Raw genomic sequence first — 15171 nt, 5'->3', positions numbered from 1 at the left:
ACCTTGACCACGCCCCCTCCTTGGCCCCGCCCCCTCCCTGGCCCCGCCCCCTCCCTGGCCCCGCCCCCTCCCTCCAAGCCACGACGCAGCAGCTCTGTCCCAGCACTTTTATTCTCAGCCCGCCCGGAGGGGGGTGGAGCCGGCCGAGGCCACGCCCCCGAGGGGGGTTGAGGTCAGGGGTAGGCGTGGCCTCGGGCGGCCTGGCTCCAGCGCTGCAGCCAATGGGAGAGCGGGGGGCGGCCGGGGGGCGGGGCCAGGGCCCACTGGGCCGGCTGCTCCCACCTGTAGGAGGAGAGAAAGGGGTCACGTGGGGAGGGGGCGGGGCTTCCCCCCTCCCTGTGGGCGTGGCCTACCGTAGCCCCACCCCTTCCTGCCACAGCTGACCTCCACGTGGGTGTGGCCTCCCATAGCCCCTCCCCCTGCATGGGTGTGGCCTGCCTCAGCCCCACCCTGTGGGTGCGGCTTTGTGAACAGCCTCCACCAATCCCATGGGGGCGTGGCTTCCCAGAGCCCCACCCCCTATGGGTGTGGCCCCTCACTGCCCCTCCTCTCTTTTCATGGGGGTGTGGCCTCCCCTAGCCCCACCCCCAAAGGTGGGAGGAGCCTCCACCACCACCACCCCCCGCCCCCGGCTCACCATTGGCTGACGAGGGCCTGGAGGCGGGGCCAGTCGTCGACGCGGCGCTGGCATTGGCGGGCGACGGCCTGGAGCCGGGGGAGGAGGGAGGCGGCCTCGGCCTCGGCCTGCGCCCGGAGCGCCGCCGCCAGCCCTGCCGGACGCCTGGGTCCCTCGGACGCCTGGGCCCCTCGGCCTCCCCGCCCGCCACCCGGCCCCCCCGGACGCCTGGGCCCCCCCGCCCTGATGCCTGGGCCCCTCCCGGACGCCTGGGCCCCTCCCCGGACGCCTGGGCTCCTCCTGGATGCCTGGGTCCCTCCCCGGACGCCTGGGCCCCTCCAGACACCTGGGTCCCTCCCCGGACGCCTGGGTCCCTCCCCGGACGCCTGGGTCCCCACCCCGGACGCCTGGGCCCCTCCAGACACCTGGGCCCTTCCCCGGACGCCTGGGCCCCTCCCCGGACGCCTGGGCCCCTCCAGACACTTGGGTCCCCCCCCGGACGCCTGGGCCCCTCCCCGGACACCTGGGCCCCTCCAGACACCTGGGTCCCTCCCCGGACGCCTGGGTCCCCCCCCCGGACGCCTAGGCCCCTCCAGACACCTGGGTCCCTCCCCGGACGCCTGGGCCCCTCCCCAGACGCCTGGGCCCCTCCAGACACCTGGGTCCCCCCCCCGGACGCCTGGGCCCCTCCCCAGACACCTGGGCCCCTCCCAGACACCTGGGCCCCTTCCTGGACGCCTGGGTCCCTCCCAGACACCTGGGCCCCTCCCTGGACGCCTGGGTCCCTCCCTGGACGCCTGGGTCCCTCCCCGGACGCCTGGGCCCCTCCCCGGACGCCTGGGCCCCTCCAGACATCTGGGTCCCTCCCCGGACGCCTGGGCCCCTCCCCGGATGCCTGGGCCCCTCCAGACACCTGGGTCCCTCCCCGGACACCTGGGCCCTTCCCTGGACGCCTGGGCCCTTCCCCGGACGCCTGGGCCCCTCCAGACACCTGGGTCCCTCCCCGGACGCCTGGGCCCCTCCCCGGACGCCTGGGCCCCCAGCTCACCCTGGCCGTCGGGGGCGGGGCGGCGCCGCAGCTCCTCTTGCGCCCGCTGCCGGGTTCTCAGCAGCCTCTGGAGGCGCCGCAGCTCCTGGCGCAGCTCGGCCACGTGGGGCAGCAGGGCCGCCGGGGCCTGCGCGGGGGTCAGCGCCCGGACGCCTGGGCCCCTCCCGGACACCTGGGTCCCTCCCCGGACACCTGGGCCCCTCCCGGACGCCTGGGTCCCTCCCCGGACGCCTGGGTCTCTCCCGGACACCTGGGTCCCTCCCGGACACCTGGGTCCCTCCTCGCCCGGACACCTGGGCCCCTCCCCGGACACCTGGGCCCCCTCCCCGGACGCCTGGGCCCCTTCCCCGGACAGCTGGGTCCCCTCCCTGGACACCTGGGCCCCTCCCCGGACACCTGGGCTCCTCCCGGACACCTGGGCCCCTCCCCAGACACCTGGGCCCCTCCCCAGACACCTGGGCCCCCCCGGATGCCTGGGCCCCCCCCGGACACCTGGATCCCTCCCAGACGCCTGGGCCCCTCCCCGGACACCTGGGTCCCTCTGGACGCCTGGGCCCCTCCCCGGACGCCTGGGCCCCTCGCATACCCCAATCACCCCAGCCCCTTTCCCCACCCTCGGGTGCCCCCCAGCCCATCATCTCCTCCTAAAACATACCTGCCAGCCCCCCCCCCAAATTAGGGTGCTCCCTACCCCCCCACTCCCAACACCCTCCCCCACCCCCGGGTGCCCCCGACTCACCTTGTACGGGGGGAAGCCGAGGGTGTCGCACACCCGCGCGAGGGGCTGCGGCAGCGCCAGGGGGTCCCTGGGGGGGAGGAGAAAGCGGGGGGGGTCAGAAGGGCCCAGGTGTCCGGGAGGGGCCCAGGCGTCCGGGGAGAACCCAGGCGTCCGGGAGGGGCCCAGGCGTCCGGGGAGAACCGCAGCGTCCAGGAGGGACCCAGGCGTCCGGGAGGGGCCCAGGCGTCCGGGGAGAACCCAGGCGTCCGGGAGGGACCCAGGTGTCCGGGAGGGGCCCAGGCGTCCGGGGAGAACCCAGGCGTCCGGGAGGGGCCCAGGCGTCCGGGGAGAACCCAGGCGTCCGGGGGAGGGGCCCAGGCGTCCGGCTCACCGCCGGGCAGGCGCCGGCTCTCCCAGTGCTCCCAGTGCTCCCAGCGCCCGGCGCAGCCTCTCGCCCTCCTGGCTCAGGGTTTGGGGGGCTCCGGCCAGAGCCGCCTCTGCCGCCGCTCGAGCCTGCGATTCGGGGGGGGGGGGAAGAGAGGGGGGGTCACTGGGGTCCCCCCAAAACTGGGGCACCCCCAACCCCCCCCCCAAAATCTCAAGGGGCCCCCACAAACCTTCCCAAATTTAGCTCTTTACCCCCAAAACTTCCCAAGCCCGGGGGCTTCCCCAAAACTTGGGGGACCCTGCTGTCACCCTCCCCAAACCCTGGGACCCCCCTCGAGCCCCCCCCCACATCCCTGAGCCCCCCCCAAAATCCAAGGGGACCCCAAAACCCCTCCAAAGTTCCCCTAACCCTCAAAACACCCCAAAACCGCCGAATTTGGGGGGAAACCCCCCCCAAAACGTGCACAGGGCAAAGCCTTGGGGCACCCCCAAATCGCCCAGGGAGGGGCTCTTGGGGCACCCCCAAACCTGGGGGGACCCCAAAACCGCCCCCCTCCTCCCCGGGGGGTTTAGCACCCCCTAAACGCCCCCACCGCCAACGGGGAGCAAGTGGGGGTGCCCCGAATCGGGGGGTGGGGGGGGGAAACGCTGCTGTTTTGGGGAGGGGGGTTTCGGGGGGGGTTTGGGGGGTGCCCCCGGGTTTTGGGGGGCCCCCTCACCTGAGCCTGCTCCGACCGCAGGCGGCCTTTGAGGGCGGCCGCGTCGCGGATGAGAGCGCGGAGCTGCTCCTGCCGCTGCGCCTGCGCCCCCGAAGCGGGCAGAGACCCCCCCCAAGTCAGGGAGAGCCCCCCCCCAAAACCGCAGCGAACCCCCCCAAAACCAGAGCGAGCAGCCCCCCCCATCACCCCGGGAACCCCCAAACACCCCCAGCACCCCAATAACCCCCCAGACCCTCCAATAACCCCCCAGACCCCTTCCTGGACCCCCCAATTCCCCCCCAGCACCCCAATAACCCCCCAGACCCCTCCCAGACCCAATTCCCCCCCAGCACCCCAATAACCCCCCAAACCCCCTCCCAGACCCCCCATTTCCCCCCAGCAGCCCAATAACACCCCAAACTCCCTCCCAGATCCCCCAATCCCCCCCAGCACCCCAATAACCCCCCAAACCCTCCAATGACCCCCCAATCCCCCTCCCAGACCCTCCAATAACCCCCCAGCACCCCAATAACCCCCCAGACCCTCCAATAACCCCCCAGAACCCCTCCCAGGCCCCCCAATTCCCCCCAGCACCCCAATAACCCCCCAGACCCCCCAATAACCCCCCAGACCCCTTCCCGGACCCCTTAATTCCCCCCTAGCACCCCAATAACCCCCCAGACCCTCCAATAACCCCCCAGACCCCTTCCTGGACCCCCCAATTCCCCCCCAGCACCCCAATAACCCCCCAGCACCCCAATAACCCCCAGACCCCTTCCCAGACCCCCCATTTCCCCCCAGCACCCCAATAACCCCCCAAACCCCCTCCCAGACCCCCCAATTCCCCCCCAGCACCCCAATAACCCCCAGACCCCTTCCCAGACCCCCCAATTCCCCCCCAGACCTCCCAATAACCCCCCAGAACCCCCTCCCAGACCCCCCAATCCCCCCCAGCACCCCAATAACACCCCAAACCCCCTCCCAGACCAATTCCCCCCCAGCACCCCAATAACCCCCCAGACCCCCTCCCAGACCCCCCAATTCCCCCCCAGCACCCCAATAACCCCCCAGACCCTCCAATAACCCCCCAGACCCCCTCCCAGACCCCCCAATTGCCCCCCAGACCCCCCAATAACCCCCCAAACCCCCTCCCACACCCCCCAATTCCCCCCCCAGCACCCCCAGACCCCCCCCAGACCCCCCAATCTCCCCCCCCCAGCGCCCCCCGTACCAGGCGGCGGCGCAGCGCCAGCACGCGGCCCCTCGCCGCCCGCAGCCGGGCCCGGGACCCCCGTCGCCCGCCGGCCCCGGCCGCCGCCGCCAGCTCCCGGCAGCTCCGGGCCAGGGCCGCCCGGCCCCCCGCCAGCCCCGCCGCCTCCAGCGCCAGCCTGCGGGGCGGGGGGGGCGGCCTCAGTCCCCCCAGGGGTCCCCGGGGGGGGTTGGGGTCCCCAGGAGGGTCTCCGGGGGGGTTTGGAGGTCCCCAGGAGTGAGTTGGGGTCCCCAGGAGGGTCTCCGGGGGGGTTTGGGGGTCCCTGGGGGGTTTGGGGTCCCCAAGAGGGTCTCTGGGGGGGTTTGGGGGTCCCCAGGGGTGAGTTGGGGTCCCCAGGAGGGTCTCTGGGGGGGTTTGGGGTCCCCAAGAGGGTCTCCAGGGGGGTTTGGGGGTCCCTGGGGGGGGTGAGTTGGGGTCCCCAAGAGGGTCTCCAGGGGGGCTTGGGGGTCCCCAGGGGTGAGTTGGGGTCCCCAGGAGAGTCTCCAGGGGGGCTTGGGGGGGCCCAGGGGCGAGTTGGGGTCCCCAAGAGGGTCTCTGGGGGGGTTTGGGGGTCCCTGGGGGGTTTGGGGTCCCCAAGAGGGTCTCTGGGGGGGTTTGGAGGTCCCCAGGGGTGAGTTGGGGTCCCCAAGAGGGTCTCCGGGGGGGGTTGGGGTCCCCAAGAGGGTCCCCGGGGGGGGTTGGGGGGTCCCCAGGGGTGAGTTGGGGTCCCCAGGAGGGTCTCCAGGGGGGTTTGGGGTCCCCAAGAGGGTCTCCGGGGGGGTTTGGGGGTCCCTGGGGGGTTTGGGGTCCCCAAGAGGGTCTCCAGGGGGGCTTGGGGGTCCCCAGGGATGAGTTGGGGTCCCCAAGAGGGTCTCTGGGGGGGTTTGGGGGTCCCCAGGAATGAGTTGGGGTCCCCAGGAGGGTCTCCAGGGGGGTTTGGGGGTCCCTGGGGGGTTTGGAGTCCCCAAGAGGGTCTCCAGGGGGGCTTGGGGGTCCCCAGGGGCGAGTTGGGGTCCCCAAGAGGGTGTCTGGGGGGGTTTGGGGGGTCCCCAGGGATAAGTTGGGGTCCCCAGGAGGGTGTCTGGGGGGGTTTGGGGGTCCCCAGGGATGAGTTGGGGTCCCCAGGAGGGTCCCCAGGGGGGGGTTGGGGGTCCCTGGGGGGTTTGGGGTCCCCAGGAGGGTCTCCGGGGGGGTTTGGGGGTCCCTGGGGGGTTTGGGGTCCCCAAGAGGGTCTCCAGGGGGGCTTGCGGGGTCCCCAGGGGTGAGTTGGGGTCCCCAGGAGGGTCTCTGGGGGGGTTTGGGGGTCCCCAGGGGTGAGTTGGGGTCCCCAGGAGGGTCTCCAGGGGGGTTTGGGGGTCCCCAGGGGCGAGTTGGGGTCCCCAGGAGGGTCCCCAGGGGGGGTTTAGGGGTCCCCGGGGGGGTTTGGGGGGCCCAAGAAAGGCCCCTGGAAGGCAGGGGAGGTTGGGGGGGTTCAGGGGGTCTCCGGGGGGTCCCCAGGGTTTGGGGGGGGGGGATGACACGAAGGTACCTGGCGGCGGCGGCGCTTTTGGGGTCCCCCCCCAGGAGCCCCTCGAGCTCCCGGCGCAGCTCGGCCAGGCGCTGCCGGAGGCCACGGTGACGGGCGCCCAGGGCGCCCAGGCGGGCCCAGAGCCCCCCCACGGCCCCCCAGCCCTCCTGGGGGGGGGGAGAGCACCCCAAAATCCACACTGAGCCCCCCAAAATACCCCCCCACCCCCCCACGGCCTCTAGTGCTCGGGGGGGGGGTTCAAAGACCCCCAACTCCATGCAAAGCCCCCCCCCAAAATCGCTCCCCTAGATCCCCCCCCTCTGACCTTTATGGGGGGGGGAAAGACCCCCAAATCCCCCCCAGCCCCCCCCAGCTCCAGGGGGGAGCAGAGGACCCCAAAATCCCCCCAAATCCCCCCCAGGACACCCAGTGCCGGGGGGGGAGCAGAGGATCCCAAAACCCCCCAAATCCCCCCAAAATCCCCCCCTGCCCCCCAGTGCCGGGGGGGGAGCAGGGGGCCCCAAAAATCCCCCCAAATCCCCCCAAAATCCCCCCAGGACCCCCTTGTCCCCCCCCAGTGCCGGGGGGGGAGCAGGGGACCCCCAAATCCTCCCCAACCCCCCCCAAAATCCTGCCCCCCCCCCACAGACCTGGATGAGGGTCTCCACGGAGGGCGGAGCCTCAGGCTCGGAGGCGGAGCCAGCATCCGGGTCAGGTGGCCTAAGGGGAGGGGCCAGGTGAGCCCCGCCCCCCCTTGCCCCACCCCCCCACAGTAACCCCACCCCCCCAAGCCCTATCCCCACCCAATCAGGGGCTTACCCTGCTGTAGCCCCACCCCCAAGCCCTAGCCCCGCCCCCAGGCTTTAGCCCCCCCCCCCAAACACCACACTCCTCCATAGATCATGACCTAGCTTCCAAGCCCCGCCCCCAGGCTCTAGCCCCGCCCCCTCAGGCCACAGCCCCGCCCCCAGGGTGTAGTCCCACCCCCTGCAGCCAGCCCCGCCCCCAGCCTTTGGCTCCACCCCCAGCCTTTAGCTCCGCCCCCCCAGCACCTCCCTTCTACAGCCCAGCACCCAGGTTCCAGGCTCTGGGCCTTAGCCCCGCCCCCCGAGCCGAAGCCCCGCCCCCCGAGCCGAAGCCCCGCCCCCCGAGCCGAAGCCCCGCCTACCCCGGGGGCCGGTTCAGGGCCTGCAGCTCCCGGCTGCTCTCCAGGGCCAAGTGCTCCAGCGCCGCCAGCACCCGCCCGGGGGGGTGACGGGACAGCAGGGCCTGCGGGGGGGCCCAGGCGTCCGGGAGGGCCCAGGCGTCCGGGGGGGGCCCAGGCGTCCGGGGGGGGCACCCAGGTGTCCAGAAGGGGCCCAGGCGTCCGGGAGGGGCCCAGGCGTCCGGGGGAGGGGGCCCAGGCGTCCGGGGAGGGACCCAGGCGTCCGGGGGAGGGGCCCAGGCGTCCGGGAGGGGCCCAGGCGTCCGGGGAAGGGGGCCCAGGCGTCCAGGGGAGGGGCCCAGGCGTCCGGGGAGGGGCCCAGGCGTCCGGGAGGGGCCCAGGCGTCCGGGGAAGGGGGCCCAGGCGTCCAGGGGAGGGGCCCAGGCGTCCAGGGGAGGGGCCCAGGTGTCCGGGGGAGGGACCCAGGCGTCCGGGGAGGGACCCAGGCGTCCGGGGAGGGACCCAGGCGTCGGGGAGGGGCCCAGGCGTCCGGGAGGGGCCCAGGCGTCCGGGGAAGGGGGCCCAGGCGTCCAGGGGAGGGACCCAGGCGTCCGGGGAGGGGCCCAGGCGTCCAGGGGGGGGGCCCAGCGTCCCCACCTGGGCAGCTTGCAGCCAGCGCTCGTTGGCCTCCTTCAGCTCCTCGTCCAGCCTGAGCCCGGGATTGGCCGCCAGCGCGTGATTGACAGGGGCAGAGCAGGTGATTGACAGGCCAGCCGTGATTGACAGGTGAGCCGTGATTGACAGGTCAGCCGTGATTGACAACAAGAACACGCTCAACACACGCGTACGGCTTAAAACAACAAGAGAAAAAGGGGCGGGGCCAAAAAAAGGGGGCGGGGCCAGGAGCACCCGGAGCGGGAGGAGGCAAGGGTGGGGGGTGGAGCCAAGAAGGGGGCGGAGCTTACCCGGGTCGGGGGCGGGGCTCCAGCAGGGCCCGCAGGGCTTCGGCCCGGATCCGGCAGGCGGCGCGGGTGGCGACCTGGAGGGGAGCGGGGGGCGGGGTCAGAGCAAGCCCCGCCCACCTTGGCCCCACCCACCCCCAAGAGGCCCCGCCCACCCGGCCCCGCTCCCCGCCCTGGTGCTCCGCCCCCAGCATGGGTTCTGCTGGCCCCACCCCCCTCCCTGAGGCCCCACCCTCGAGCCCCTAGGCCCCGCCCCCGAGTCGCTAAGCCCCGCCCCTCCCCCTAGGCCCCGCCCCCTGCTCACCAGCACTTCCGGCTCCAGCCCGGCCGCCAGCGCCGCCCCCAGCGGCACCTCCTCGCCGGCCTCCCTGCGCACACGCACCGTCACGCCAGCACACGCCACGCGGCCCGCCACGGCCCAACACGCCCCGTCACGCCGACACCCAACACGCCCCGTCAACACCCAACACGCCCCGTCACGCCGACACCCAACACGCCCCGTCAACACCCAACACGCTCCGTCACGCCAACACCCAACACGCCCCGTCACGCCGACAGCCAACACGCCCCGTCAACACCCAACACGCTCCGTCACGCCAACACCCAACACGCTCCGTCAACATCCAACACGCTCCATCACGCCAACACCCAACACACCCCATCAACACCCAACACGCTCCGTCACGCCAACACCCAACACGCTCCATCAACACCCAACACGCCCCATCACGCCAACGCCCAACGCGCTCCCTCACGCCAACACCCAACACGCCCCGTCAACGCCCAACACGCCCCGTCACGCCAACACCCAACACGCCCCGCCAACACCCAACACGCCCCGTCAACACCCAACACGCTCCATCAACACCCAACGCGCTCCGTCACGCCAACACCCAACACGCTCCATCACACCAACACCCAACACGCTCCGTCAACACCCAACATGCTCCATCACACCAACACCCATCGCGCCCCATCAACACCCAACGCGCTCCATCATCACCCAACGCGCTCCGTCACGCCAACACCCAACGCGCTCCATCACACCAACACCCAACACGCCCCGCCAACACCCAACACGCTCCATCACGCCAACACCCAACGCGCTCCGTCAACACCCAACACGCTCCATCACGCCAACACCCAACACGCTCCGTCACGCCAACACCCAACACGCCCCGTCAATGCCCAACACGCCCCGTCAACACCCAACACGCCCCATCACGCCAACACCCAACACGCCCCGTCAACACCCAACACGCTCCATCACACCAACACCCAACACGCCCCGTCAACACCCAACACGCTCCGTCACGCCAACACCCAACACGCTTCGTCAACACCCAACACGCCCCGCCCCATCAACACCCAACATGCTCCATCACGCCAACACCCAACACGCTCTGTCAACACCCAATGTGCCCCGTCACGCCAACACCCAACACGCCCCGTCAACACCCAATGCGCCCCGTCATGCCAACACCCAACACGCTCCATCACACCAACACCCAACATGCTCCGTCACACCAACACCCAACACGCTCCGTCAACACCCAACACGCTCCATCACGCCAACACCCAACACGCTCCGTCACGCCAACACCCAACATGCTCCATCACGCCAACACCCAACACGCTCCGTCACGCCAACACCCAACACGCTCCGTCAACACCCAACACGCTCCGTCACGCCAACACCCAACACGCCCCGTCAATGCCCAACACGCCCCATCACGCCAACACCCAACGCGCTCCGTCAACACCCAACACGCCCCGTCACACCAACACCCAACACGCCCCATCAACACCCAACACGCTCCGTCACGCCAACACCCAACACGCTCCGTCAACACCCAACATGCCCCGTCACACCAACACCCAACACGCTCCGTCACGCCAACACCCAACACGCCCCGTCAATGCCCAACACGCCCCATCACGCCAACACCCAACACGCCCCGTCAACGCCCAACACGCTCCGTCACGCCAACACCCAACACGCCCCGTCAACGCCCAACACGCCCCATCACGCCAACACCCAACACGCCCCGTCAACACCCAACACCCCCCATCACGCCAACACCCAACGCGCCCCGTCAACGCCCAACACCCCCCATCACGCCAACACCCAACACGCCCCGTCAACGCCCAACACGCCCCATCACGCCAACACCCAAGGCGCCCCGTCAACGCCGTGACCCAGCACGGCCCGCCCCGCCGCCCACGCGTGTGCGCCCTACCTGGCCAGAGCGCGCAGGCGGCCCAGGCGCCGGCCCAGGCGACCCGCCAGCCGCCGCAGGCGCCCCCGGGCCCCGGCCCCCGCCGCCGCCGCCAGCCGCAGCCCCAGCGCCCGCCGCCGGCCCCCCCGCCGCCGCCCGCCGGCCCCCGCCGCCGCCGCCCCTGCCGCCCACGCGCCTCTTGCTGCTGGGGGTCCGGGGGGGGCCTCCGGCGAGAGACCCCCCCCCCCCCAGCACCACCACTACTACACCCCGCCAAAATACGGGGCCCAGGAGTCCGGGAACCTCCCCCCCCAAAGGGACCCAGGAGTCTGGGAACCTCCCCACCAGAAGGGACCCAGGTGTCCGGGAACCTCCCCCCCCAAAAGGGGCCCAGGTGTCCGGGTAACACGCCATCCCCACCAAAAGGGGCCCAGGAGTCCGAGAACCTCCCCCCCAAAGGAGCCCAGGTGTCCGGGAACCTCCCCCAAAAGGGGCCCAGGAGTCCAGGAACCTCCCCCCCAAAGGGGCCCAGGTGTCCGGGAACCTCCCCCAAAAGGGGCCCAGGAGTCCGGGTAACACGCCATCCCCCCCAAAAGGGGCCCAGGAGTCCGGGAACCTCCCCCCAAAAGGGACCCAGGAGTCTGGGAACCTCCCCACCAAAAGGGGCCCAGGAGTCCGGGAACCTCTCCCCCAAAGGAGCCCAGGTGTCTGGGAACCTCCCCCAAAAGGGGCCCAGGAGTCCGGGAACCTCCCCCCCAAAGGGGCCCAGGTGTCCGGGAACCTCCCCCCCCAAAGGGGCCCAGGTGTCCAGGAACCTCCCCCCCAAAAGGGCCCAGGAGTCCGGGAACCTCCCCCAAAAGGGGCCCAGGAGTCCGGGAACCTCCCCCCAAAAGGGACCCAGGTGTCCGGGAATCTCCCCCCAAAAGGGGCCCAGGCGTCCGGGCGCCCTCACCCTGGGCCTGGGCCCGGCTCAGGGCGGCCCCCAGCTGCCCCCGGAGCCCCCCCAGGTCGCGGCGCAGGCGGGCGACGGCAGCACCCAGCTCGGCCCTGGGGGGGGCCGCGACCTCCGACCCCTGCGGGCAGACGGGGGGGGGTCAGCCCTGCCCCCCGAATCCCCCCCCGCACCCCCACACCCCCCTTCCACCCCAAAACCCACCCCCGCACCCCAAAATCCCCCCATTCCACCCCAAAACCTGCCCCTGCACCCCAAAATACCCCCATTCCACCCCAAAACCCACCCCAGCACCCCAAACTGCCCAAATTGACCCCAAAATCCTCTGCCCAAACCCCCAACATTTCCCCCAACCCCACCCTGCACCCCCCAAAACCGCAGGACCCCCCCAGAACCCTCAAACCCTCAGAATTCACCCCAAAAACTCCCCAAACCCCAAAACCGCCCCGATCGGCCCCAAAACGCTCACCTCCGTCTCCTCCAAGTGCCGGTACCTGCACCCCGAATTAAGGAAAAAACTGGGGGGGGCAGTGAATTTTGGGGGCCCTGGGGAGATTTGGGGGGTATTTACGGGTTTTGGGGGGGTCCCTGGGTGAGTTTTTGGGGCGATTCAAGCAATTTGAGAGAATTTTCACCAAAAATTTGAGGCCACCCGAGCGATTTTGGGGAGTTCCAGAAGGTTTCGGGGTTCCCTGGGGGGGATTTGGGGGGGGCGTTTGAGAAGTTTTGGGGGAGCCCGAGAGATTCTGGGGAGCCTGAGGGAGGAATTTGGGGGGAATTTGAGCGGTTTTGGGGTTCGGGGGGGGATTTTGGAGGAACCCGACACGTTCCAGAACGTTGCAAGAACTTTGAGGAACCTCAACGCCGTTTTGGGGTTCCTGAGTAAATTTTGGGGGTGTTCAAAGGATTTTTGGGGTCCCCAAGTGAGTTTTTGGGGTGTCCAAGATATTTTGAAGTTCCTGGGTGCATTTTGGGGGTCTCCGATGCCTTTTAAATGTCGTTTCATGAGTTTTGGGGCACCTGAGCAGCTTTGAAGAACCTCAGCTGAATTTGGGGGCAACCAAGACATTTTAGGGATCACCAGCTAAGTTTTGGCAAGCCAAGAAATTTTGGGGTCCTTGGGTGGATTTTGGGGGTGTCCAGGAGGTTTGGGGGGGGTCGCTCAATGCCTTTGAGGGATATCTAAAGGGTTTTGCAGATCCTCAGCAAGACTTTGGGGGTAATTCAAGGCTTTTGAGGGATATTGGTCGGATTTGGGGGTGTCTCAACACCTTTGGGGATTCCTCAGCAGATTTTGGGGGGAACTCAGCAGTTTTTGGGGTCCCTGGCTAGGTTTTTATGGTAAATGATGTCTCCCAGGCTTCACTACATGAATTTTGGGGGTTTCCGAGATGTTTTGCGGGCACCTGGGTGGATTTTGGGGGGTAAACGAAGAATCTTGAAGACCCCTGCATGGATTTTGGGGGGAACTCAGGGGTTTTAGAGGTCCTCAGGCGCACTTAAGAGTACCTCGGTGGATTTGGGGGGTGTCTGAGCAGTTTTGGGGTCCCTGCATGGATTTTGGGGGGTAACTCAAGGGTTCGGGGGTCCCTGAGTGGAGTTGGAGATATCTAAGAGCTTCTAGGGCTCCCTGGGTGAATTTTGGGGGGAACTCAAGAATTTTGGCGTCCCTGAGTGCGTTTTGGGGGGTGTCTGAGCAGTTTTGGGGTCCCTGTGTGCATTTTGGGGGGTAACTCAAGGGTTTGGGGGTCCCTGAGTGGAATTGGAGGTATCTAAGAGCATCTAGGGCTCCCTGGGTGAATTTGGGGGGGAACTCAAGAATTTTGGGGTCCCTGAGTGCATTTTGGGGGGTGTCTGAGCAGTTTTGGGGTCCCTGCGTACATTTTGGGGGCAACTCAGGGGTTTTGGGGTCCCTGAGCAGATCTTGGGGGGTATCAGAGCAGCTTGGGGATCCCTGGGGGGATTTTGGGGGTAACTCAGGCGTTTTGAGGGTTTCCAAGTAGTTTGGGGGACATTTGAGGACTTTTGCGGGTCCCTAGGTGGATTTGGGGGGGGTCTGAGCAATATGGGGGTCCCTGCATGGATTTTGGGGGGTAACTCAAGGGTTTGGGGGTCCCTGGGTGGATTTTTGGGGGGGTTTAAGGACTTTCGGGGAGCTCTGGGCGACATTGGGAAACATCTCCCCCGTTTGGGGGGGTCCCAGAGCTCATTTTGGGGGGGGGATTCGAGGGGTTTTGGGGGTCCCCGGGTGCCGGGTCCCCCCGCAGATACCAGAGCAGGTTGCCCCGAATCTTCTTCACGTTCCTGGGGGGGGAGAAGGGGGGGGTCAGTGCCCGGACGCCTGGGCCCCACCCCGCCTTCCCCGGACGCCTGGGCCCTCACCGGCGGTGGTGCACGTGCCGCGTGACGTAGGCCCAGATGTCGGCGCAGGGCCCCGAGCACAACCTGGGGGGGGGGGGGAAACAAAAGAGGGGTCACGTGGGGGCACCCCAAAATCGTGGGGGGGTCCCAAGCCCCCCAGGGACCCCCCAAATCCCCTCTCGGGCCCCAACATGAAGCTGAAGACCCAGAGGGAGCCCCAGACACCCACTGTGACCCCCCCCCAAATCCCCCCCAGAGGGGAGCGGGACCCCCTGCTTCTGCCCCATGGGGGTCCCCAGACCCCCTCTGCGACCCCCCAGAGGCCACCGAGATCCCCTGCTCCAGCCCCACTGCGACCCCCCCGACCCCCAAAGGACCCCCAGACTCCCACTGTGACCCCCTAAAATCCCCACAGGGCACCAGGACCCCCCACTCCTGCCCCATGGGGGACCTCAGACCCCCACTGCGACCCCCAGACCCCCAAAGCCCCCAGAGAGCACTAGGACCCCACATCCCTGCCCCACAGGAAAACCCAGACCCCCAAAGAGACCCCTAGACCCCTACTGTGATCCTCACAGGCCACTAGGACCCCCTATCTGTGCCCCAAGGGGGACCCCAGACCCCCACAGTGACCCCCAGACCCCCACAAGGCACCAGGACCCCCCATTCCTGCCCAACAGGGGACCCCAGACCCGCACAGCGACCCCCAGACCCCTATGGAGACCCCTAGACCCCCAAGGAGCATCAGGACCCCCCATTCCTGCCTCATGGGGGACCCCAGACCGCTAGAGACCCCTAAAACCCTCACAGCACACTGGGACCCCCCATTCCTGCCCCACAGGGGACCCCAGGCCCCTGCAGCGACCCCCAGGCCCCTATGGAGACCCCCCAGACCCCCCAAAGAGCATCAGGACCCCCCATTCCTGCCCCACGGCAGACCCTAGACCCCCACAGCGACCCCCAAGACCCCCACAGCACACTGAGACCCCCCATTCCTGCCCCACAGCAACCCCCAGACCCCCCCAAGGCAGTGCGACCCCCCCATTCCTGCCCCACAGGGGACCCCAGACCCCCTCTGCGACCCCTAGACCGCCTATGTGAGCCCCCAAACCCCCAGAGAGCACTGCAACCCCCTATTTCTGCCCCACAGTGACGCCCAGACCCCCACGGAGACCCCCAAACCCCCAAAGAGCATCGAGACCCCCCATTCCTGCCCCATGGGGGACCCCAAGACCCCCCCAAGGCACCAGGACCCCCTGTTCCTGACCCACAGCAACTCCCAAGACCCCCACAAAGCACCAGGACCCCCC

General features: G+C 69.3%; 1 protein-coding gene across 1 annotated transcript; it reads right to left on the bottom strand.

Moving 5' to 3' along the window:
• Nucleotides 1-93: 93 nt before the first annotated feature.
• HAUS5 (HAUS augmin like complex subunit 5) lies at nucleotides 94-14058 on the bottom strand (the record flags this gene model as incomplete). The annotated part of the gene is made up of 17 exons (XM_068923410.1): nucleotides 94-282; nucleotides 638-770; nucleotides 1665-1791; nucleotides 2404-2470; nucleotides 2774-2895; nucleotides 3489-3569; nucleotides 4699-4855; nucleotides 6245-6390; nucleotides 6874-6943; nucleotides 7392-7492; nucleotides 8025-8076; nucleotides 8333-8406; nucleotides 8634-8697; nucleotides 11501-11621; nucleotides 11970-11994; nucleotides 13772-13804; nucleotides 13883-14058. Coding segments are annotated over 17 exons (1658 nt in total), but the record flags the coding sequence as incomplete, so codon positions are not given.
• Between the last annotated feature and the right edge of the window lie 1113 nt (nucleotides 14059-15171).

This window comes from Struthio camelus, chromosome 33, assembly GCF_040807025.1.
Source record: "Struthio camelus isolate bStrCam1 chromosome 33, bStrCam1.hap1, whole genome shotgun sequence".
NCBI lineage: Eukaryota > Metazoa > Chordata > Aves > Struthioniformes > Struthionidae > Struthio > Struthio camelus.
This window is presented reverse-complemented; position numbering and strand designations above follow the sequence as displayed.